The sequence below is a fragment of the Lepidochelys olivacea genome (genome assembly GCF_965140295.1).
Source record: "Lepidochelys olivacea isolate rLepOli2 genome assembly, chromosome: 5".
Taxonomy (NCBI): domain Eukaryota; kingdom Metazoa; phylum Chordata; order Testudines; family Cheloniidae; genus Lepidochelys; species Lepidochelys olivacea.
The window spans coordinates 129,447,040-129,467,442 of NC_140415.1; the positions used below are offsets into that span (position 1 = coordinate 129,447,040).

At 49.4% G+C, this 20,403-nt stretch overlaps 1 protein-coding gene across 1 annotated transcript in view; it reads left to right on the plus strand.

Moving 5' to 3' along the window:
- The window catches only part of IDUA (alpha-L-iduronidase), an 87,991-nt gene extending 73,674 nt beyond the window's left edge, over nucleotides 1-14,317 (plus strand). The window contains exons 11-14 of the mRNA XM_084628034.1: nucleotides 2,623-2,748; nucleotides 3,862-3,938; nucleotides 6,404-6,504; nucleotides 13,018-14,317. Coding sequence (XP_084484160.1) covers nucleotides 2,623-2,748; nucleotides 3,862-3,938; nucleotides 6,404-6,504; nucleotides 13,018-13,118 — 405 coding nt within the window. The 3' untranslated portion in view covers nucleotides 13,119-14,317. The remainder of the gene's footprint in view (nucleotides 1-2,622; nucleotides 2,749-3,861; nucleotides 3,939-6,403; nucleotides 6,505-13,017) is intronic.
- Nucleotides 14,318-20,403: the final 6,086 nt, after the last annotated feature.

Below are 20,403 nucleotides of genomic sequence, written 5' to 3' on the forward strand. Positions count from 1 at the left end.
CTTATCGCCACCATCTGAGAAACTTGACTAGCTGAACTACAAGGAGAAAAGTGGGATGAGACCTTACACCTTAGTCATCCTCCTCCTTCAGAGCTATCCAAAGCTGGCTGAGGCCCTGGCATGAATCTTGCTGCCAAGTTGCTGCCCCTCTTTCTGAGTGGGAGATCAGGGAAGCACACCTAGGTCTGAAATTCCCTCCAAATGCTGAGTTATCAGCTGCTCAGTTTCTTCAATAGAGTCTGAAACAAGAGGAAACAACTCCATTTGGTTATCAGCTTCCAGGTGTTTTCTACAATGAGTGCTTCTGCCTTGCTATGCATGGACAGAACATGGATATTCCCGGCTGGACAGACGAGTGAAGCTCAATGAAGTGCCCATGTACATCAGTAACTTAAACTAAGTGCCGCACCAAAGATGAATTGGTGAAGGCATCAGCAAAGGGAGAATGCTGATCACACAGGAAAACCTGCACCTCTGTCCTTAAAATCAAGAGGAGAACGGGAACTTTGCCTCATGAAAGCTACCTCGCAGTGTGAGAGGAGCTACTGGTGGTGGGAAACTAGGGCTTAGCAGGGCAATAGAAAAGCTCTACATTTACTGGACAGCTTTCCAGGAAGGTCAGTAGTTCAGAGCTTGATGAAGGACCGGTGCAGGTTTGCAGGCCCACAGCATATGAAAGTGTGAGGCAGTCGGTATGATGTTTAGGATCCATATGATCAGGTTGCTTTTAACTGTCATCAGCTGGGCTCTGTCCCCACAGATTGCAATACGCCACTCCCACTGAAAGCAGAGATCTGCGGCTGCTTCCCGGAAGGTCTCAAATAAGCACTCTATGTGTCCTGGGCCAGCTTTACCAAGGAGCTAGTGGAAGAGAGCTGACTGGCCACAGTAGGAACTAGACAGAAAAGCCCCACGCGGAGAGGTAGAGAGAACCCTTCCATAACAAAACCAACATCTTGTGCTGGATACCAGCTGGGGTCAGATCCAGAGGGACAAAAATCAACATATTTTTCTCCCTCAGGGGGTCTGGAGCTGCCCTCGTTCACTGGGCATTTAAAGAGCTGGTGACTTAAATTCAGAGGAGTGGGGGACTGAGGACAGCTGGCCCCATCTGCCCACTGACTGTGTGAATGAACATTCTGTAGCCCGCACTTTCCTTCCCCTCAGGAAAAGCCTGCTAGCTTCCTTCTGCACTCTCAGGTGTAGGGGCTAAGTTAAGGGTGATGTGGGACAATGCATCTCCCCCTTCTTAGTCCAAAGTAGATAGGAACTTCCCATGGTTTGGGTATCCAGCACTCTCCTGCCTCCTCCCCATCGCTCAGGCATCCATGAGATCCTTGCTCTGCCATCTCTCTGAAACCTGCTTTCTCCCACTTATTTCCTCCAGCTGCAGAGGACACCATCCAGGCTTGAATTACCTGGCAGATGTTGACGGGCAGAGCCAACTACAGGCTCTGTCTGCAGGCCGGACACTTAACTCATTCCTCCCCTGCCCAGTCAACAGCTTGTAAACACCCTCACTGGCACGAAAGGGTCTGACGCTGATTTCAAGCGAGTAGCTGTTCCTATAACTCAGTCATTTCCACTGCGCAGGGAAGGTGCCTCTTTTGCACACTGTGTGCACCTTGCACTGTGGTGAGCTTTGCAAAGATAGCTAATCAGAAAGGCGTTACTGGGTCATTACTCAAACTGGCATGCAAGTGGCCTTGGTTTTTGGGCTCCCTCCTTAAAACCGCAGACTACTTTCAGTGATGGATGTTTGGCTTCAAAGATCACAATGACTCTGCAGGCTTCGTACTCTGATGCAGCCCTTTGGAACAAACTGCACAAGGCACTCACAACACTAATAAACCATACATCATATGTGTCCATCCTAGTTCCACATTGGCATAGGAACAGCCTGACGCTGCCCTTTCCACCAGTCATCCCGCAACCAGAACTGAGCTCCAGCGAAGACCAAACAACGGCCAGTCCATGCAAGGCTCAGCCGTACTCTCAGCTTGGCCAACTGGTCCGCTGCTCCAGTCCTGCAGTGGGGTTCGTGCATGGCTTCTTGCACTTCATGTCAGCCTAAGGGCTCTTTAGGGGACTTGTCCTATATCAGGCACACACACACACGGAAAGAAGTCTAATACTCTTAGCCGTCTGCTGTACCCATTCACATGCTGCACTAATCTACACAGAACGGAGGTCCCAGGAATGTGCTGGCCATGTGGAACACATTACAAGGCTCTTGCCTGTCCTTTTTTTCCTGTTTTCAACATTACCAAATTTGGAAACCTTGGCATATTGTATGACCTTCTTTGACCCCCTCCCCGAGGTCACAACCTACATTTTGGGTATCTGGGTCCTAACTAATTAGTCAGGCAAACAGGCCCTACAATCACTGAACAGTTAGATAAAGTAGAGGAATAGATATTAGTCTCCTGTTTCACTGAGAAATGCTGCAAGTTATGATCTAGCAGGCTGCAAACTTTTAAAATGCCATTAAAAGTGGCCGTGCTAATTTAGAGGTACAGCAACGTTACACTGCAGAATCAGTGGAGCTATAAAATGACTGTAGAAAGAATGGTGAATATTGATTTCTTTACAAACCGCCTCCATTCGGCTTCGGTTTTGCAGGACCCAGTGGTGACCGGACCATTCCCATTTCCTGGGGATGGCCACTTGATCTTGAAACAGGAACTCCCACTTCCATCAGTCTTCCTCATCCATGTCTGTGCAAGACCTCACTCTGTTCCCAATCAAGTATGTACCATGATTCAGTGTCAGCGGGCTGAGTTTGTCACTGTTCCTGTACAGCCTGGTTGAATTCTATGGGCATGTCTACACTGCAAGGATCTGGCCTGTGCCAGCTGATTTGGGCTTATGGGGCTCAGGCAAAGGGGTTGTTTAACTGCAGTGTAGACGTTCGGGCTCAGGCTGGAGCCTGGGCTCTAGGACCCTGCGTGGGGGGAAGTCCCAGATCTTGGGCTGCGGCCTAAGCCCAAACAGCTGCACTGCAATTAAACAGCCCCATAGCCCAAGTCAGCTGGCACGGGCCAGCCACAGGTGTGTAATCGCAGTATAGACATACCCTATTGAGCTATCAGACTTCAGTTAATGAAGGCAGCAATGCCTCAGTCGGCTCATTGTTATAAGGTAGCATAGGAGAATTATTTAAGCAAGGAGCCAAATTTTCCCGTGACAAAGCGATTCCATGCCTCACGTTCCAGGATAAACATCCCCACAGCAGGTGGTGTGGGCAACCAGCTGAGCTAAAAATCAAACCTACCCATTGCTGGAAAAAATCATTAATGAAATGATGGGAAGTACAGCATTTCCTAGTCTTGAAAATGGGGCCGAGGCTTTAAAGCTTAAAAGCCAAGCATTAAAAATAACATTTTAGCTAAGCTGTTTAGATGTTTTATAATCACACATAAGACGCAGTCGTAGCTGTGATGACACCCGTTAGGCATGTCCTGTGAGGTGCTGAGTACCCTTAACTGCCAGGGATACATATGGGGAGTTGAGAGCATTGGGCTACAGAACTGTAGGGCCAAGAAGTTGGAGAAAAAGGATCTAAAACTGAGTCTAAATCCAGATTGAGGCATCAAAATAAGTGGAATGATTTTTCCCCAAGGTTCCCACAGAAATCAAAGGGAGCTCCTTGGTGCTCACTACTTGGGAAAACCAGGCTACTTCATTTGAAGTCCATATTGAGGCACCGAAGTTTTAGCTACCCATTTACTTCAAAGTAGTTAAGCCAAGACTACGTATTAAAGGGGTTAAATATGATCCGATGCTGCTGCATCATCAGTGTGTTATCGTAGCAACACACTTCTTCCCTCTATATTAATGTGGGCCTCTCTCTGCTCTCAGGTGGCGGGCGTTCACTTGATCCCTCTGACAAAGGGGCAGGTTGCAGTACTTTGGGACGATGACTGTGTGGCTTCAAGGTAGGTGCATTTGGAAGACCGAGGTAGAAGTAAGACCAGGACACAGATGTAATCTTATCAGGCCTAGGCATAAAATGGCTAAGCCCTGTTTACTCTCTCCGCAAAATGCTAGGCAGTATCCCTGGCACTTTGTCGATTTTTTTCCAAAGCACAGTAGCTTTAATCACCAAAACGATTGTTAGAACCCGTGTGTGATATCATGGGAGGAACTCTTGAGCAGGTTCTTGGCTACTCTGCCTGTTCAGCGTGAGCCGAGCTTGGAGCCTCACTAACACACAACGGCAATTCAGGGTGTCTTGCACCCCTGGAGGAGATAGGAGGCTCCACAAAAGCCCCTGTACTAAAAGATGCTGCTTTATCCAGTCCTGTGCAAGTTGCCTCTGCCAGATGTGAGTAACGAGGAATGCGGAGATAAAGGGCGAGGATTGTGTCCAGGTCAGAAGACGTAGCAGACATGCTACCCCAGAAACAAACCTATCTAGACTAATGTGCAGATTGGGAACACAGGACAGCCAACTCAGTGCATCCTTTGGAGTTGGTTAGTTCACCTCACTAAATGCTGGCTTTCCTGCATATGGGGCCTACGCCTGTGAGATGCTGAATATCTCCCCTGGGGTGCTTAGCCTTGTCTCTCCCCCTGGCATCTGGGGAAGCTGAAGGGGCTCACCAGTTTGTCAAAGGCTCTCAACACCTCGCAGATCGGTCAGTCCTGGTGCTCTGTTGTGGCCTTTTCAAGCCATGACCTCTGCTCCTTGTGTTTGGAGGGTCTGCTGCAGCACAGGACTTCCCTGGCCAGTTGTGTGCAACCCCAAGCATTTCTCTTCCTCACCCTCCTGCACAGACATGACAGGGAGGTATGGCCATCCCGTGGTCACCAGCAGCCAGTTGAGATGTTTGGTTTCAGAGTAACAGCCGTGTTAGTCCGTATTCGCAAAAAGAAAAGGAGTACTTTAGGCACCTTAGAGACTAACCAATTTATTTGAGCATAAGCTTTCGTGAGCTATAGCTCACTTCATCGGATGCATACTGTGGAAAGTGTAGAAGATCTTTTTATACACACAAAGCATGAAAAAATACCTCCCCCCACCCCACTCTCCTGCTGGTAATAGCTTATCTAAAGTGATCACTCTCCTTACAATGTGTATGATAATCAAGTTGGGCCATTTCCAGCACAAATCCAGGTTTTCTCCCCCCACACACACACACACAAACCCACATAAACACCACCCTATACCAGAAACCTACTGACCGCTATTCCTACCTACATGCCTCCAGCTTTCACCCTGACCACACCACACGATCCATTGTCTACAGCCAAGCTCTGCGATACAACCGCATTTGCTCCAACCCCTCAGACAGAGACAAACACCTACAAGATCTCTATCAAGCATTCTTACAACTACAATACCCACCTGCGGAAGTGAAGAAACAGATTGATAGAGCCAGAAGAGTTCCCAGAAGTCACCTACTACAGGACAGGCGTAACAAAGAAAATAACAGAACGCCACTAGCCGTCACCTTCAGCCCTCAACTAAAACCCCTCCAACGCATTATTAAGGATCTACAACCTATCCTGAAGGATGACCCAACACTCTCACAAATCTTGGGAGACAGGCCAGTCCTTGCCTACAGACAGCCCCCCAACCTGAAGCAAATACTCACCAGCAACCACATACCACACAACAGAACCACTAACCCAGGAACCTATCCTTGCAACAAAGCCCGTTGCCAACTGTGCCCACATATCTATTCAGGGGACACCATCACAGGGCCTAACAACATCAGCCACACTATCAGAGGCTCATTCACCTGCACATCCACCAATGTGATATATGCCATCATGTGCCAGCAATGCCCCTCTGTGCCATGTACATTGGTCAAACTGGACAGTCTCTACGTAAAAGAATAAATGGACACAAATCAGATGTCAAGAACTATAACATTCATAAACCAGTCGGAGAACACTTTAATCTCTCTGGTCACGTGATTACAGACATGAAAGTTGCAATATTACAACAAAAAAACTTCAGAACCAGACTCCAGCGAGAGATTGTTGAATTGGAATTCATTTGCAAATTGGATACAATTAACTTAGGCTTGAATAGAGACTGGGAGTGGCTAAGTCATTATGCAAGGTAACCTATTTCCCCTTGTTTTTTCCTACCCCCCCCCCCCCCGACGTTCTTGTTAAACCCTGGATTTGTGCTGGAAATGGCCCACCTTGATTATCAGACGCATTGTAAGGAGAGTGATCACTTTAGATAAGCTATTACCAGCAGGAGAGTGGGGTGGGGGGAGGTATTTTTTCATGCTTTGTGTGTATAAAAAGATCTTCTACACTTTCCACAGTATGTATCTGATGAAGTGGGCTGTAGCTCATGAAAGCTTATGCTCAAATAAATTGGTTAGTCTCTAAGGTGCCACAAGTACTCCTTTTCTTTTTGAGTGTTTGGTTTCTTTCCTAGATGTCTGAAAACATATGAAGTTGAGTTTTCACTGGACGGAAAAGCATACCGACGGATTAATGCCAGAGACACGATCTTCACTCTCTGGGTCTACAGTCCAGGTAAAGTCAGCATTCACACTCAGTTTAATTTGTCCCCTCAGCATTCCAACTCGGTTGAAAGTGTACTAAGTTATATTTGTCATTAAGTTTAAGGAATACAGAGCCAGGTGTGTTCAAAGTGCTTCATTGCCAAAAATAAGACCAGGTTCCTCTCCTGGGGATCATACCCTTAGGTCTAGAGGATGCAGCCCTTGTTGTGAGTAAGTCATGGTCACCATGGACAGTGCTTGCACATCTGTCCCTAAGCATACAATCCTGAGGTCCTTGCTCAGTTTTCACTGAAGCAAACTTCCACTGAAGTCAACAGTGGTTTGAACACTAGAAGCACCTCCATCCTTGGCCCCTGTGTTCCATTGCCACAGCACACAGGCAGGACCAACAGGGAAGGAAAGCTCACACCAGATGTTGCTGTACTGAGTTATCCACACAGTTATTCATAGTAATATTCCTGTCACTACGTGCCGTGTGTGGATGTGGTTCTTTACAGCGCCGGAGGATATGGTCCCTGCCCCGGGCGCTTACCCAGAACAGGCCTGATCCTGACTCTGCTATTGGCAATGGGAGTTTTGCCAGTGACTTCATCAGAAGCAGGGCAGAATCCCATTTTGGACAGGCCCCACAGATGACACCAGGGGCCAGATCAGCTGCTGTACTTCAGTTCAAGGTGTAGGTGTGTGATACTCTCTCAGGATGCCCAGGCCTGTGAGTCACCTTGTCCCCCACCTCCCATGTGAGGGAGTTTTGCTTGTGGAAGCTGGATGTCAGCTCCCGGACCCCTCCAACCACTTAAGCACTCTCCTCAGGGCTCTGCCAGCCCCTCCTTTGCTCTGCACCTTAGTAGGCCCCCAAGCCACTCCAAAAGCATCCCCTGTAACTTGCAGCTCGTGTTGCTGGACACACACAGTCATGACCGAGAGAATAATACACACTTGTTTGATTCAGCTGAGTATCAGCTGCAGCATAACAACACAGCACTGTAATCTAGTGATAGAGAAAACAAATCTGTGTTTCTTAACCAAGGGAAATCAGATCATGACCACGGGTAACCACAACAACAGGTTACAAATAACACAGAACTATCACCCTGTAGGGAGCCAGGGTGGCTTCTCTCTGAACCAGAGGGTAAAGAGCCACCCTCTCAGCCTGAATGGGCGGGGCCAGACCAAGCTTACGCCAGTCCCCGGAAGGGGAGGGGTAGGACAGGAAGTACAAGGACGGGGCCCTTTTCCCAGTGAGGAGAGCACCAGGGAGGGAGGGAGACACAGGCTGCTCCCTCGCGATCCTGCTGCCGACCCAGGGGAGGCCCTGGGCCAGGAGGAACCTGACCGGGAGGAAGGCCCGTGGTGACCAGGACTGCCAGCCGCTGAGTACCCGAAGGACCTGTAACCTGTAGCTGTAGCCCGGGCCAGCGTGAGTCCGACACAGAGGGGGAGCCGGATGAGCTGGAGGGACTGGAGAGAGCCGCTTGAGAGACTGGGGAGGAAGTAGCCCGGGGCAGAACTGCACCGTGGGGTGGGTGTGTTTGGTCAGCGGGCGCGGATGGCCCCCTGCTGACTGAGCGGCGGGACCTTCAGCCCCCGCCACTGTCAGGGCCCTGGGCTGGAACGCAGTGGAGTTGGGTGGGCCTGCGTTCCCCGACCCCGGCCAGCCCGCCTTGGGTAGCAGAACTGTGTGCTACAAACCCGTGCCGGCGCTCCCCCCGCCCGAGGGGCGCGCCGCAGGCTCGGGCCGGCCCTCCCCCGCCCGAGGGGCGCGCCGCAGGCTCGGGCCGGCCCTCCCCCCCCCCGAGGGGCGCGCCGCAGGCTCGGGCCGGCCCTCCCCCCGCCCGAGGGGCGCGCCGCAGGCTCGGGCCGGCCCTCCCCCCGCCCGAGGGGCGCGCCGCAGGCTCGGGCCGGCCCTCCCCCCGCCCGAGGGGCGCGCCGCAGGCTCGGGCCGGCACACCTTTCCCGCTAATTCCCCAGGGCCCGAAAGATGTGACTAAGGCCCGCCAGTGGGACCATAGCTCTCCATCGCCCCCTAGGGGCTTGGAGGACCGATTGAAACCTGTCACAAGTGGTGGAGAATCTGGGCAGGCGATCCCTATTCCTGCAGAAAGGGGTTAGTGCGAGGGGGCTTCTGAAGCTCCCCTACTGGAAAGATGGAGATGGAAAGGCTTATCAAGTTCCTGGCTGAGAGCCAGCAATAGCAGCAGCACCAACTCATACAGCAGCTGGGGGCCCACCAGCAGCAGTTGCTTCAAACCCTGGGAGTCCAGCACCATGAACAACAAACCCAATGCTTCCAGCAGCTTGCAACTCGGTGGCCGGGCCATGGTGGGGCTCAACTGGAGAGGGCAGCCTCCCCGACCCCTCCCGCCCCACCGATCCGTCTGGCCAAGATGGGGCCTGAGGATGACCCGAAGGCCTATCTGGTGACCTTTGAGCGGGTTGCCTCAGTGGCTGGTTGGGCACCTGACCAATGGGTGACCCTCCTCGCCCCATATCTGATGGGACTGGCCCAGAAGGCTTACTGTGGGCTCCCAGATGATGAGGCCCGCATTTATGCTCAAGTGAAAACGACTATCTTGGATGCCTTCGACATTATCCCGGAGACTTTTCAGCAACGGTTTTGGGAAAAGGTCTACCCGCCGGGCGCCAGACCCCGGGCCGTGGCCCAGGAACTGAAGGACACAGGTACTCGATGGCTCCAACCCGAGCGTCGAACTGCAGCTGAGGTGACTGAACAGGTCATCCTCGAACAATTCGTGCACATCTTCCAGCCCCAGGGGAGGGCTTAGGTGTTGTGGCACTGGCCACAAAGTCTGAGCATGGCCATCGCACTTACGGAGGACTTTCTCGAGGCAGAGGCCCTGATAGGACCGGCCGCCTGCCCCCCAAACCCTGGACCCAATGCACAGAAACTTGAAAGGAGGGGCCCACTTCCCAAACCAACGCAGCCCACCATACCCAACGACCAGATGGCGGCAGGACCGAGTTTTCCTGACGCCCCAAACCCACACCACTCTCCGGCCCTGGACGCTTAACCTGACCACCGGGCCCCAGCCAACTCTGCAGCCCCACTGGTGCCCCCACGCAGCCGGCGCGCCCAGAGGTAGGACCTTGTTTCCGATGTGGCGAGTACAGTCATCTGCAACGGGACTGTCCTGCGATGGACTGCAACTTTGGCCTGGTGTGCACCGGGGAGCGACGGGCCCGTCCGCTCTCCGTGGCCAAACTGACAGCTCCCATGGAAGTTGCTGGGGTCCCCGTGGTGGGTCTAGTCGATTCGGGCTGTGGGCAGACCCTTGTCCACCAGGCGCTCTTCTCGGACACCAAGCGGACCATTGGGGAAGTACGGATTCAGTGCATCCATGGAGACGTAAAATCGTACCCCATGGTTTGGGTCCCCATCACGGTGAATGGAGCAACTCAGTTAATGAATGTGGCGGTGGCGTCATCCCTCGCCTATCCAGTGATCCTGGGCTGCGACTGGCCAGACTTCGCCGAGGTGCTCCAATCCCTACCCACCAAAGAGGCGTTCGAGGGAGCCCACCCTGAGACGAAGACAGGACCTGACTCGAGCTCCAACCCTGGAGCTGACCCAGGTCCCACCCCCGGGCAGGATGGCCTGGAAATGGCTGGTCCCCCTCCTGACCTGGTGGACTTTAGCTGGGATCAAATGCTCCGGTTTGCCTATGAGCAGCTGGCCCGGGTGGATGGTGAGGTCGTGGACGCGGCGCACCACCCAATGGCCCAGGTTTGAACTCAACCACGAGCGGCTCTACCGCCTTGACCGAGACCCCCAGACCCAAGAGGTCCGGACCCAACTCGCGGTCCCCCGGATGCATCGTCGGGCAGTCCTGAAGCTTGCACATGACATCCCAGCTGCCGGCCATTTAGGGCAGGAAAAAACTGTGGCCAGGGTCCTGGCCAGGTTCTTCTGGCCCGGCGTCCACCGTGAGGTGAAGGATTACTGTGCGTCATGCCCGGACTGCCAACATGCAGCCCCAGCAGGGGTATGGAAGGCCCCCCTGGTCCCGTTACCAGTCATAAGTGTACCATTTGAGCGGGTAGCAATGGACCTGGTCGGGCCTTTTCCAAAAAGTAAGGCAGGCCATCAATACATCCTCGTCCTGATGAACTACGCCACCCGCTTCCCCGAGGCCGTCCCCTTAAGAAGTATCACCACCTGCACTATCGCTGCGGAGCTCGTGAAGATCTTCGCAAGGGTGGGCCTCTCACGGGAGATACTCACTGATCAAGGGACCAACTTCACGTCTAAGCTGTTTTGTCAGGTATGTGCCCTATTGGGGATTAAGAAATTGCAGACCTCGGTCTACCATCCCCAGACTGACGGATTGGTCGAACGGTTTAACCGGACCCTGAAGGGAATATTGCGGCGTTTCCCCACCCAGGACCTCCACCAGTGGGACCAGCTGCTCCCTCCTTTACTACTGGCAATTCGAGAAGTCCCACAGGCGTCCACGAAGTTCTCCCCGTTCGAGCTCCTCTATGGGCGGCGATCCCGTGGGGTGTTGGACCTCTTGAGGGAGACTTGGGAACACAACTGTCCGCAACACAGGGTCTCTTGCAATACGTCTTACAACTGCAGGGGCAGCTGGCGTGGGCGGGCGAGCTCGCGAGAGAGAACTTAAACACAGCCCAAAGAGCCCAGGAGCAGCTGTCTTGCAGGAGCAGGATATGGGTCTCTGATTTTCTGCTGTGATTGAAGTTAGACCATCTTGGGAGCTGCTGTTTACTTGGCAAAGGCTCTCGGAGAGATAGCCAGAGCACACTGCCCCGCCCTGGGCGTGGGAGCCAGCCATGCCCGCTCTAAACCTGCTATAGACCCACTTACGCTGGGGGTGTTCTCCCAGCCAAACGTCCTATTTTTATGCTACACAGGGGCCGTGACCAGAGCAGCGCAGGTGATGGATTCTGACCCTGGACAGTCAAGTGGTGCAATCCCACCGTGATTTTTTTTCACAAAAGTGTCTTACAGCCGTGATTCTGCCCTTCCACCAAACAGCAAGCCAAAGCTTTTCCCTCCCCACGGAGTCTGAACAACCAGCTGGAAAACTGGGTGTGGGTTCAGGTCTACGTGTGCTGCCGGTGACTGGCAGAGGGCTGAACACAACATAGCCTCAGCCTTCCCATGGCTAAATGTGAGACCACATGCAGCCCTAATGACATCAGGGCTGCTCCCTGCAAATCAGGGAACATGGCTGTTGAAGTCAACAAGCATTTGTCCAAAATAAGGGATAAGTGCTACAGCAGGGGTTCTCAAACTGGGGGTCAGGACCCCTCAGGGTGTCACAAGGTTATTACATGGGGAGGTCGCGAGCTGTCAGCCTCCACCCGAAACCCCACTTTGCCTCCAGCATTTATAATGGTGTTAAATATGTAAAGAAGTGTTTTTAATTTAAAAGGGGGTCGCACACAGAGGCTTGCTATGTGAAAGGGGTCATAAGTACAAAAGTCTGAGAACCCCTGTGCTACAGCGACTGACTTAGAGGAAGAAGCTGAAAACAATGCAGGATGAGTGTCTATAATACAGAGAGCTCCAGACCAAGTTTCTTGACTCAACTGCACATTCTTAGTTACGTTAATAAAAACTGATCAGGTTTGTATGGAATAGAGGAGAACTTGGCTTCTGAGTGATGTGCTCCAATGAGATACAGAGCCATCAACTGGAAACAGCACAACGTCATCTAGTACAACCAGTGGCATGCCACCTATGTATTCTATGCATGCATTGCGTGCCACAGGACTAGCTGTGCTTGTGGGATGATTCTCTCTAGCCCCCGGAACACGCATGCAAGTGGTCACACCTTTCATGCCCGTGTAGAATTGCATTCCTTGCTGAAAAAGGTCACAGCTCGCCACTGAGTACGACACACTAAAATCAGGTGCTTTTTCAAATACAAAAGGCTGTGTTAGTGCAGTGTTAAAGTTGCACAGATAAGCACAAAGAAAGGTAGTGTCTTAGTGAAGACCCCAAGGGCAATATGAACTGTTGCAAATAATGTTACCCACAGGATTTGTAGCTTAATCCAGTAAACTCTGTATTTCGACAGAAATAATTCCCCTCTGAACAGCCTAGCTACCTTTATGTTGCTGGAAGGTTGGCTTATGCCTTACCTGGTTTATCACTGCCATCTTTTTGCATTTAACTTTTCTCACGTTTTTTAAAGACAATCCACAGCTATTCACTTCATCCTGTGTAAAATCGGATCCTCCCACAGATCTGCCTTAGGATAGGACTTTGGAGTCGCTGGGGAGAGTACTACACATAACTTCCTCAGGATGATCAGTTACAGCTGGCAGTAGACCTGGCCAAGTACATGGGCTGGGAACAAAGGAGCCACACTTACCAAGTATGTAGAACTCCTGTTAGAAGCCAGCCCCCTGTCACATCCCCCACTCCATCCCACCAATGTGTCTCTCACAGGAATAGTGATGGTCCCAGCCCCTCTGAGCACACAGCAGATGTTGGTCTTGTGCAGTGACTGTACTTTAACTTTTTTGTTGGCAGGAACCAAGGTCTCGGGCTTTTACAGAGTGCGTGCCGTCGACTACTGGAGCAAGCCAGGCCTCTTCTCCATTCCTGTGCAGTACATTGAAGCTCTTGCATGAGTGCAAAACTGCCCAACAATCAGAGAGAAATCTGCATCTGTCTTCAGCACATAGCAGAGTGGGGTTATGGTGCTGCAAACAACAACCCTATGATGAAACCCCAGCCTCACCAGTAAGGGAATTAGTGGGTTAGCCTACAACATTGCACTCCTGTTCTTGCTGCTAACCCTTTGGAGCCTGAAGACAAGTATCGTCCCAAACAGTGTTTAAAAGTGAAGAAGAAATAACTGGGCCTTGGCCTGGCCTCTTATATGCTGGTGGAACTCAAGTGGTTGCAATAGAGCTAGTCCGCCCGAATGCTGGGGGTAACAGGAGCCTGGTGTCAATGTATGGAGTCAGAGCCAATAGTTCATGCCCCTGGACCTGGAGGACAGTGTTCTCCTGTGAGGGGAGGTGCGGCTGGGTCTGAATTTCCTCACCGACTGTGCAGTACTGGTTGGATGTGGGATACTGGCCGGCTGGGCTCCTGCTGGGCTGAACACTGCCCAATGAGTGAACGCAACAGCCTCTTCTGCCCTCCTGGGGCTGGAGTTCTTCTCCCTGGCTCCCAGGGATTAGTACAGTCCCTTTCCCTGGAGGATTCTGGGACTTCAGTGCAGTCTGTTGTCCCTCTATAGCAGGGAGTACAATGTTGCTCACCCCTTTGTGCAGCAGCTTCCAGGCAGCCATTTGCTCACTCTTGGGCCCTTGCCTGCATGAGCAAAGTCCTTCTGCCTCAGAGGGCCGCGGATACCTTGCCCCTGCCCAGCAGGGCATCACCAGCACAGACCCTGGCCTCTTTCATTTTCCCTTTTGCTCAGAAGCCACCTTCAAGCCATCTTCCCTCACTGGATGTCCCCCCCACTGGTCTTCTCAGGCCCTGTCTCGGCCCCTTGCAGCAGGGAGCCCCATAGCGCCAGCTCAGACCTGGGTCCCTGGAGAGTATCCCCAGACAGCTGCTGTTCTCACTTCACCTTCCTTTGCACTGCACTTTTAAATCCTACTTCCCTCTTCCCAGCAGGCCTTGCTTCCTTCCAGTCACATGCTCATGCTGCTGACTACAACCCCCAGTGTTCCTTGCCTTAAACAAACCAAGGCCTTGTGACAGAAATCATGGGCCATGGCTATCCTCATGGCCAGCAAAATGTTTGTTAGAGAGGATCCAGTTAGAGGGTTTTATAAATTTATCAGATTTGGGCATTACATGCTTTTGAATGTGACAGATGGCTGGTAATGGACATGTTTTAACTAGAAAATGTACACTTGGAATGGTGTATTTTACAGCAGATTATAGCCTCACACAAAACAAAGGAGTTATGAATATTGAGTTCAGTAGAGCTGGGCAATAGTTGTCAGATTAAATTTTTTCACCAAAATACCAAAAATGGGTATCTGGGTCAAACAAAACATAGCATGAATTCTTGTCAAATTTGCCAGATTGTTTTGGTCAGAAAAGAAAACAAAAAACCGAACATATTTCAAAACAAAACATTTTGACTTGGATTCAAAACAACTTTGTTCTGAATTTTGCTTCAGTTTTATTTAAAAAGGTAAAAACTCCAACAAAACAAAGTGTAGTTTGACCTTGATCTGAAAGATTAACTTGGTGTGGCCCCCAAACTGAAAAATCTGCTACTTTGCACAGTTCTAGGTGAGACCTCAGTGCACATGCTAATGACTATTTTATAACTCAAAGTGCTTTGTGGGTTTAATCTGGCCCCTCATAATTGGAGCACTTTGTATTGTGTTTTCAAAGTACTTAGAGAGGGAAAGATCACTGCAGTGAAAAGAGCTAGACTATTTTACAATGGAGGAACAAGCCTCTGTTATGAACATATTCTCTGTGATGATATAAAATACCTCACCAGCATAACAAAGCATGCATACTTGAATTGCAATATGAAATCAGCTGTACAGTAAGTTGGAGGAAGCATTTGGCATTGTGGATTCAAGGGTGATTGGTCCACCTCCACATTTGAGTGTCAGGATTGTGTCACTATCATCAGCAATCCCCCCACCAGCACCCCCGGATATGTGTTTTGTATCGCTACTTCATTGATTATAGGCCTAGGTAACAACCACTAAGATGGAGTTAAGATGGTTGAGAGCAGAGGTCATGTACTCCTTGTATACGGTAGGTTGCAGGACCTCTACTAGCAGGGCAGACTCTTGTACAAGATATGGACTGGCTACAGCACTTCCACCATGGAGAGAGATACCAGAGATGTGTTCTCTTAAGTATACAATGCACTGCCAGGTCTGACTGTTCCCAGCTCAGGAAAGGTATGTTATACATGAGACCACCTAGTAGCTGAACATTATAATACCGTGTAAGCATTCCATCGCTGTAGGTCTCAGTAATTCAGAGGAAAATACGCTATAGGGATGTTATACTTGTTCCCATACAGATCATCAAAACCAGAAAAGACAGTTACCATTAAACTTAAAAGAAATCCAACAATGTTAATAGAAATGCATAGTTAAGGCACCTTAATTCTGCATCCTGAAGTGAGACCATGAGAGTGAGACCATGCCAAGGGGGCAACTCTTAGCCTTCAAAATAAATTATCTTATCAGGGGCTGCAAGCACTACACTACCTTAATCAAGGTAGGCATTTGCCATGGTTTCAGCTGAAGGAGAATTTAAGTTAAGAATAGGGAGGAGCTGACACTGAAAAAAACTAAAGTGTTGCTCAAGAGTTGCACAAGAGTTCAGTGAGTTAACTCCATGGGAAGCTAGAGGAGTCTGACAGGGCAAAATTAAAGTTGAGTGGTTGCCCTAACTATGCACTTCCATACCTTAAAATACTCCTGCCTCTTCCTTCTTGCCATACACCTCTGTGTGCATACAACCCAAATCCCTCCCCCTCCTGCACCTCTAGCTATACATACTTACCGCCGAATACCTCCCTCCTGCCTGTATGACCACTTGAGTAGCTCTGGAAGCTTTTGAAAAGGTACTTAATGATAAGTTGCCATTGTTTTCCATAACTGAAAGTTTGTCATGAAGAATGGCCCACATTCCAAATGGCCATTCATTGTTCTCAGCATGAGCAAAGCAGCATCTGCCTGGAGGGAGGTGGGGGGCCTCCTGTGCTGTGGCAAGTTGGCAAGTCCGTGACGATGAAATGGTAGCCACTTGGAAAGAGGGCAGCTCACTCCCATATCTCTCAGCCTCTGCTGACCAAGGAATAGAATTCTAGGAGCTTGACTGTAATCCACAGATGGAGTAGCTAGTACTTCTCAGACTACTCTACTTCAACGGGCAAGTGTCTTTCAAATCCTTAGCTAAATGCCACAGCAGGTGTATAATGCCATAGGCTGGTTCAGTGTTTATAGGAAGGCTGGCTTAGCCAGTGAATTCCATAGGGTGTTTTTTCTTTATAAGTTCTGTAATAATGAAACTATTATGACGTTCCCGTAAGGATCCATCACAGGCTCCCGCTCTTTGAAATTCTATCCTGAACTGTTACTCTAGTATTTCCTCCATCCTATACACTGCTAAGAGCTATAGTGAATTTCCCCTCCCCCAGTGCTTCCTGGCTTATAGACCTGGGGGATTCCAGGAATGGTGAGCCCTGAATGGGAGTTGCAGGTGCTTAGCAGCTCTGAAAGCTCAGGCTTGGGGTTACCATACTTCAAACATACTACTGTAGCTTTTGCTGCATGGAAAATTTCAGTCCAGGTGGGTAAAATGTAAAAGCACTGAAAACAGGCTACTAAAATGGGAAGTGTCCAGCAACCTTCACCATAGGCATTGCTACCCACTCTTCCTATAATGCTTTTTATAATGTAGGCTCCTCCTGGGGAATTCCTCGGAATTCCATTCCAGGATGGTGGCACCCATATTCCTCCCTCCCCAGGGCCTCAGTGACTCACCATAAGAGCAGTGGGTGTGAGGTTCTTTGTGCACAGACAACTGCTGTGATTTCTAGGACATCCTGGTTTATTGTGAGGGGGGTATCAAAGACAGTAGAGAAGGATAAACAATGTTTGATTCTTGTAAAGGATGGGGATAAATTAAAAGACTAGAAAGGGATTTGGCTCCAGGATGTCAAATAACTGACCCATCCCATTGCACTCTGAAACGTGCCCACTAACAATAATGCATAGGCTCCCAGTCTCCCCCTTCCACAGGCTTAGATGGCTGGTGGAGCTGGATGTGAAGGGTGGGTGTCCCTTGTTGGGACACTGACAGCCCTTGCTTCTGGCTGCAATGGCCCCCTGGTGCCTCAAGTCCTGCCCCCTGGCATAGGGGGTCTGCAGGGCACAGCAGGCACTCAGTGCTCACCGGGTGCAGTCGAGTGTTGGGGCTCAGTTGTGGCCTGGGAGATGTAAGTAATGCCAATCACGGGACTAAACACTTTGTTCTCGCTCCCGGTCTGCTGAGGTAGTTCAGTGTTGGTGGGATTATTTATCTGCTTAGCAGATTTATTAATAAAGGGACTTGTGATAAATTGCAGTTGTTCCTCCAGTGCCCCTTGGGTCTCTTATTCTAATACCACTGGTGATAATTTTCCAGGTGCTGTAACTGTGTAGGAGACTGAACTCTTACCAACCACTGGGAGTCTAAGAAATTAATCCATACTCAATACAGCAATTGGGCCATACCCAGGTCCTAATTATGTATGAGCATTAAAGATCCCCGTTTTCCAGAAGGTGGTATATTGGTCCAAGGGTCTTCGCCAAAGGCTAAACTTCCTTTAGTTAAGACTTTAGCTTGTCTAATCAATTGAGATGGAGTCCTAAGTTGACACAACTCATCCCTGATACTATCTAAAAGGACAGAGAGGTGATTAGCAAGGTGTTAAATCATTCCACTGACTACTGAATTAGTCCAGCATGACCAGATGGACTGCGTACATTTATTCAGAACACGCAACAGTAGTTTACATACAGGTTACTAGTGTGTATCTAAATTGTTTTCCGGTCAGTGGTATCTATGCATTTCATACTCCAGTTTTCATACTGCCCATAGCTATAAACATGACCTTTACCAATCTTTCTCCCCTTCCTGACAATTGAAGACTCCCTTTGGAGGGCAGTGAGCAGACTGCTATCCTCAACTAGCATACGTCTATTACAGCTAAATATCAGAGGCAGTGCAGACTAGGGGTTTGGGGAGAACAAACCGCTTACCCTTTAAGGAGAGCTCACCACATTCCTGGTGCACTATCCACACTCAAGCTAGAAGAGCCTTTAACAGGAATTTGTATGCTATTTGCAACCAAACTTTTCCCCAATTGTTCCCAATTGCCAGCAAACTGAAAAGTCAGTCATTTGCCAAGCGCTAGGCAGTGCCAGTATTTTACCATGCACTTTGATTTAGCTGCAGTCTTATCCCAACTAATTACTAGATGCCCTTGCTAAAGGATTGCACAAGTCAGCATAATGTGGTGGTATATCAAGTCAGTGGGTTTAGCTTTCTTCACAGAAAACCACTAACATCTGAGGATCAGTCATGTCCCATGGAAAGGGAATTGTGTGACTGAGAAATGCCTTTTCAGGCCCCCCTTCACCCCCACCCCCATCTTCCTAAGAGGAACGGTCTACTTCCCATTACTTCTCTGACTCTCTGCACAGACAAAAGCAACTCCTTGGCACAAAACCTATTGTTCCCCAGATGATGAGACAGGAGGGTGGAGGAAGGTGGTAGGAAGAATTTTGATACCTACTGTTAGGACTAGTAGCCAGGAGCTTGGATCAAGCAGCTGCACAGGGCTTTGATGAGGCTGAGCTTGTTCAACCCTTAAGAGGAACCAGGGATTCATTATTCTGAGCTTTTAGGAAGCCAGCCTCTCGTGTGATCCTATATTGTGTTCTTAGTTTGAATTTGTTTGATGCCAGTTGTCTGACTAGAAATACCCAGCACAATGGGACCCCCAACCCCGGTTGGGGCATTCAGCACTAATATTTACTAGCAGTAAATGTTCTACCATATTAACTTGGAATGAGAGGATCACACTGTATCAATCTCACATCAGACTTCTTGGCCCATCAGGCTTTGTTACTTAAAAGTTAAAATAGGAGGGTAGGTTAAATGAGACAGGCAGTAGATAGCAAAATTCATGTTTAGAGGTTTCTTTAAAAACATCACATTAATGTTATTCCTTTGAAAATTGCAGTTGGGTTACAAAAAAAACAACATTTTAACATGTTTTTCAGGAAAAAAACATTGGTCCAAACTATTTGATTTTTAAGAGAATGACAACTTCAAGACCCAGAGATCTAGTTTCAGGTCTTAAAAATAGGATCACGGGTGTAATTCCTTAGCAGGCACCTGCAAAAGGAAGGAAAGGAAGAAAGAAAACTTTAGTTCATTTTTTTCCATTCCATGCAAATAAATGTGTGGAATCATCACAGTGTTCTGCTATATTTCTAATCCTCAGTTCAGCTACAGCTGCAGAAATTTGGGGGTACTCATAAAATAGAGTTCAGGGTTAGTGTCCAAAACTCTCACTTGCACTGTCTGGATCCTGCTCTGTGCATGTCTTTACCACATAATATGTTAGAGCAGTCCTTAGCCACAAAGGGCCATAACCTCAGCCTAGTATATCAATTTAGCACCAGACATCCTGCCCGGTAACCAGTGCCCCTTTCTCAGCCACAGCCAGCAATGAGCGTACGTAGCCAGAAGCCTCTGGGTCAGCTCTTTGTGTGAACCCGACTAACACTTCCCTGCTTTCTTGCTGTGTACCCACAGTTTGTTTCTGTTTGTTACTCGACTCACACCTGGGCAGCTTAACACTGTTACAAAGTTTGAACCTGCAGACTTTACCCAGGCAAAATTCCCGTTGACGTCAATAGTGTTTTGCCTGAGTAAGGACTGTAAGTCAAGACCAAGCCCAAAGATAGCTCCTTACTTTGTGACTGAATCAGTCCTGTCACTGTCAGTTAATGAAGCAATGCATGTTGGGACCTGTACTCTCAATGAAGCACCTATTTTTAAGAGGGAGCTGGTTGGTCCCCCTATATTTAGGTTATCTAACACTTTCCATTTTAAGATTTCCACTCCATACGGCTAAATGCAGTGCCTTGCATAATGACAGGTTTCAGAGTAGCAGCCGTGTTAGTCTGTATTCGCAAAAAGAAAAGGAGGACTTGTGGCACCTTAGAGACTAACCAATTTATTAGAGCATAAGCTTTCGTGAGCTACAGCTCACTTCCTCAGATGCAGTTTCCACGATATGCATCTGAGGAAGTGAGCTGTAGCTCACGAAAGCTTATGCTCTAATAAATTGGTTAGTCTCTAAGGTGCCACAAGTCCTCCTTTTCTTTTTGCGAATACAGACTAACACGGCTGCTA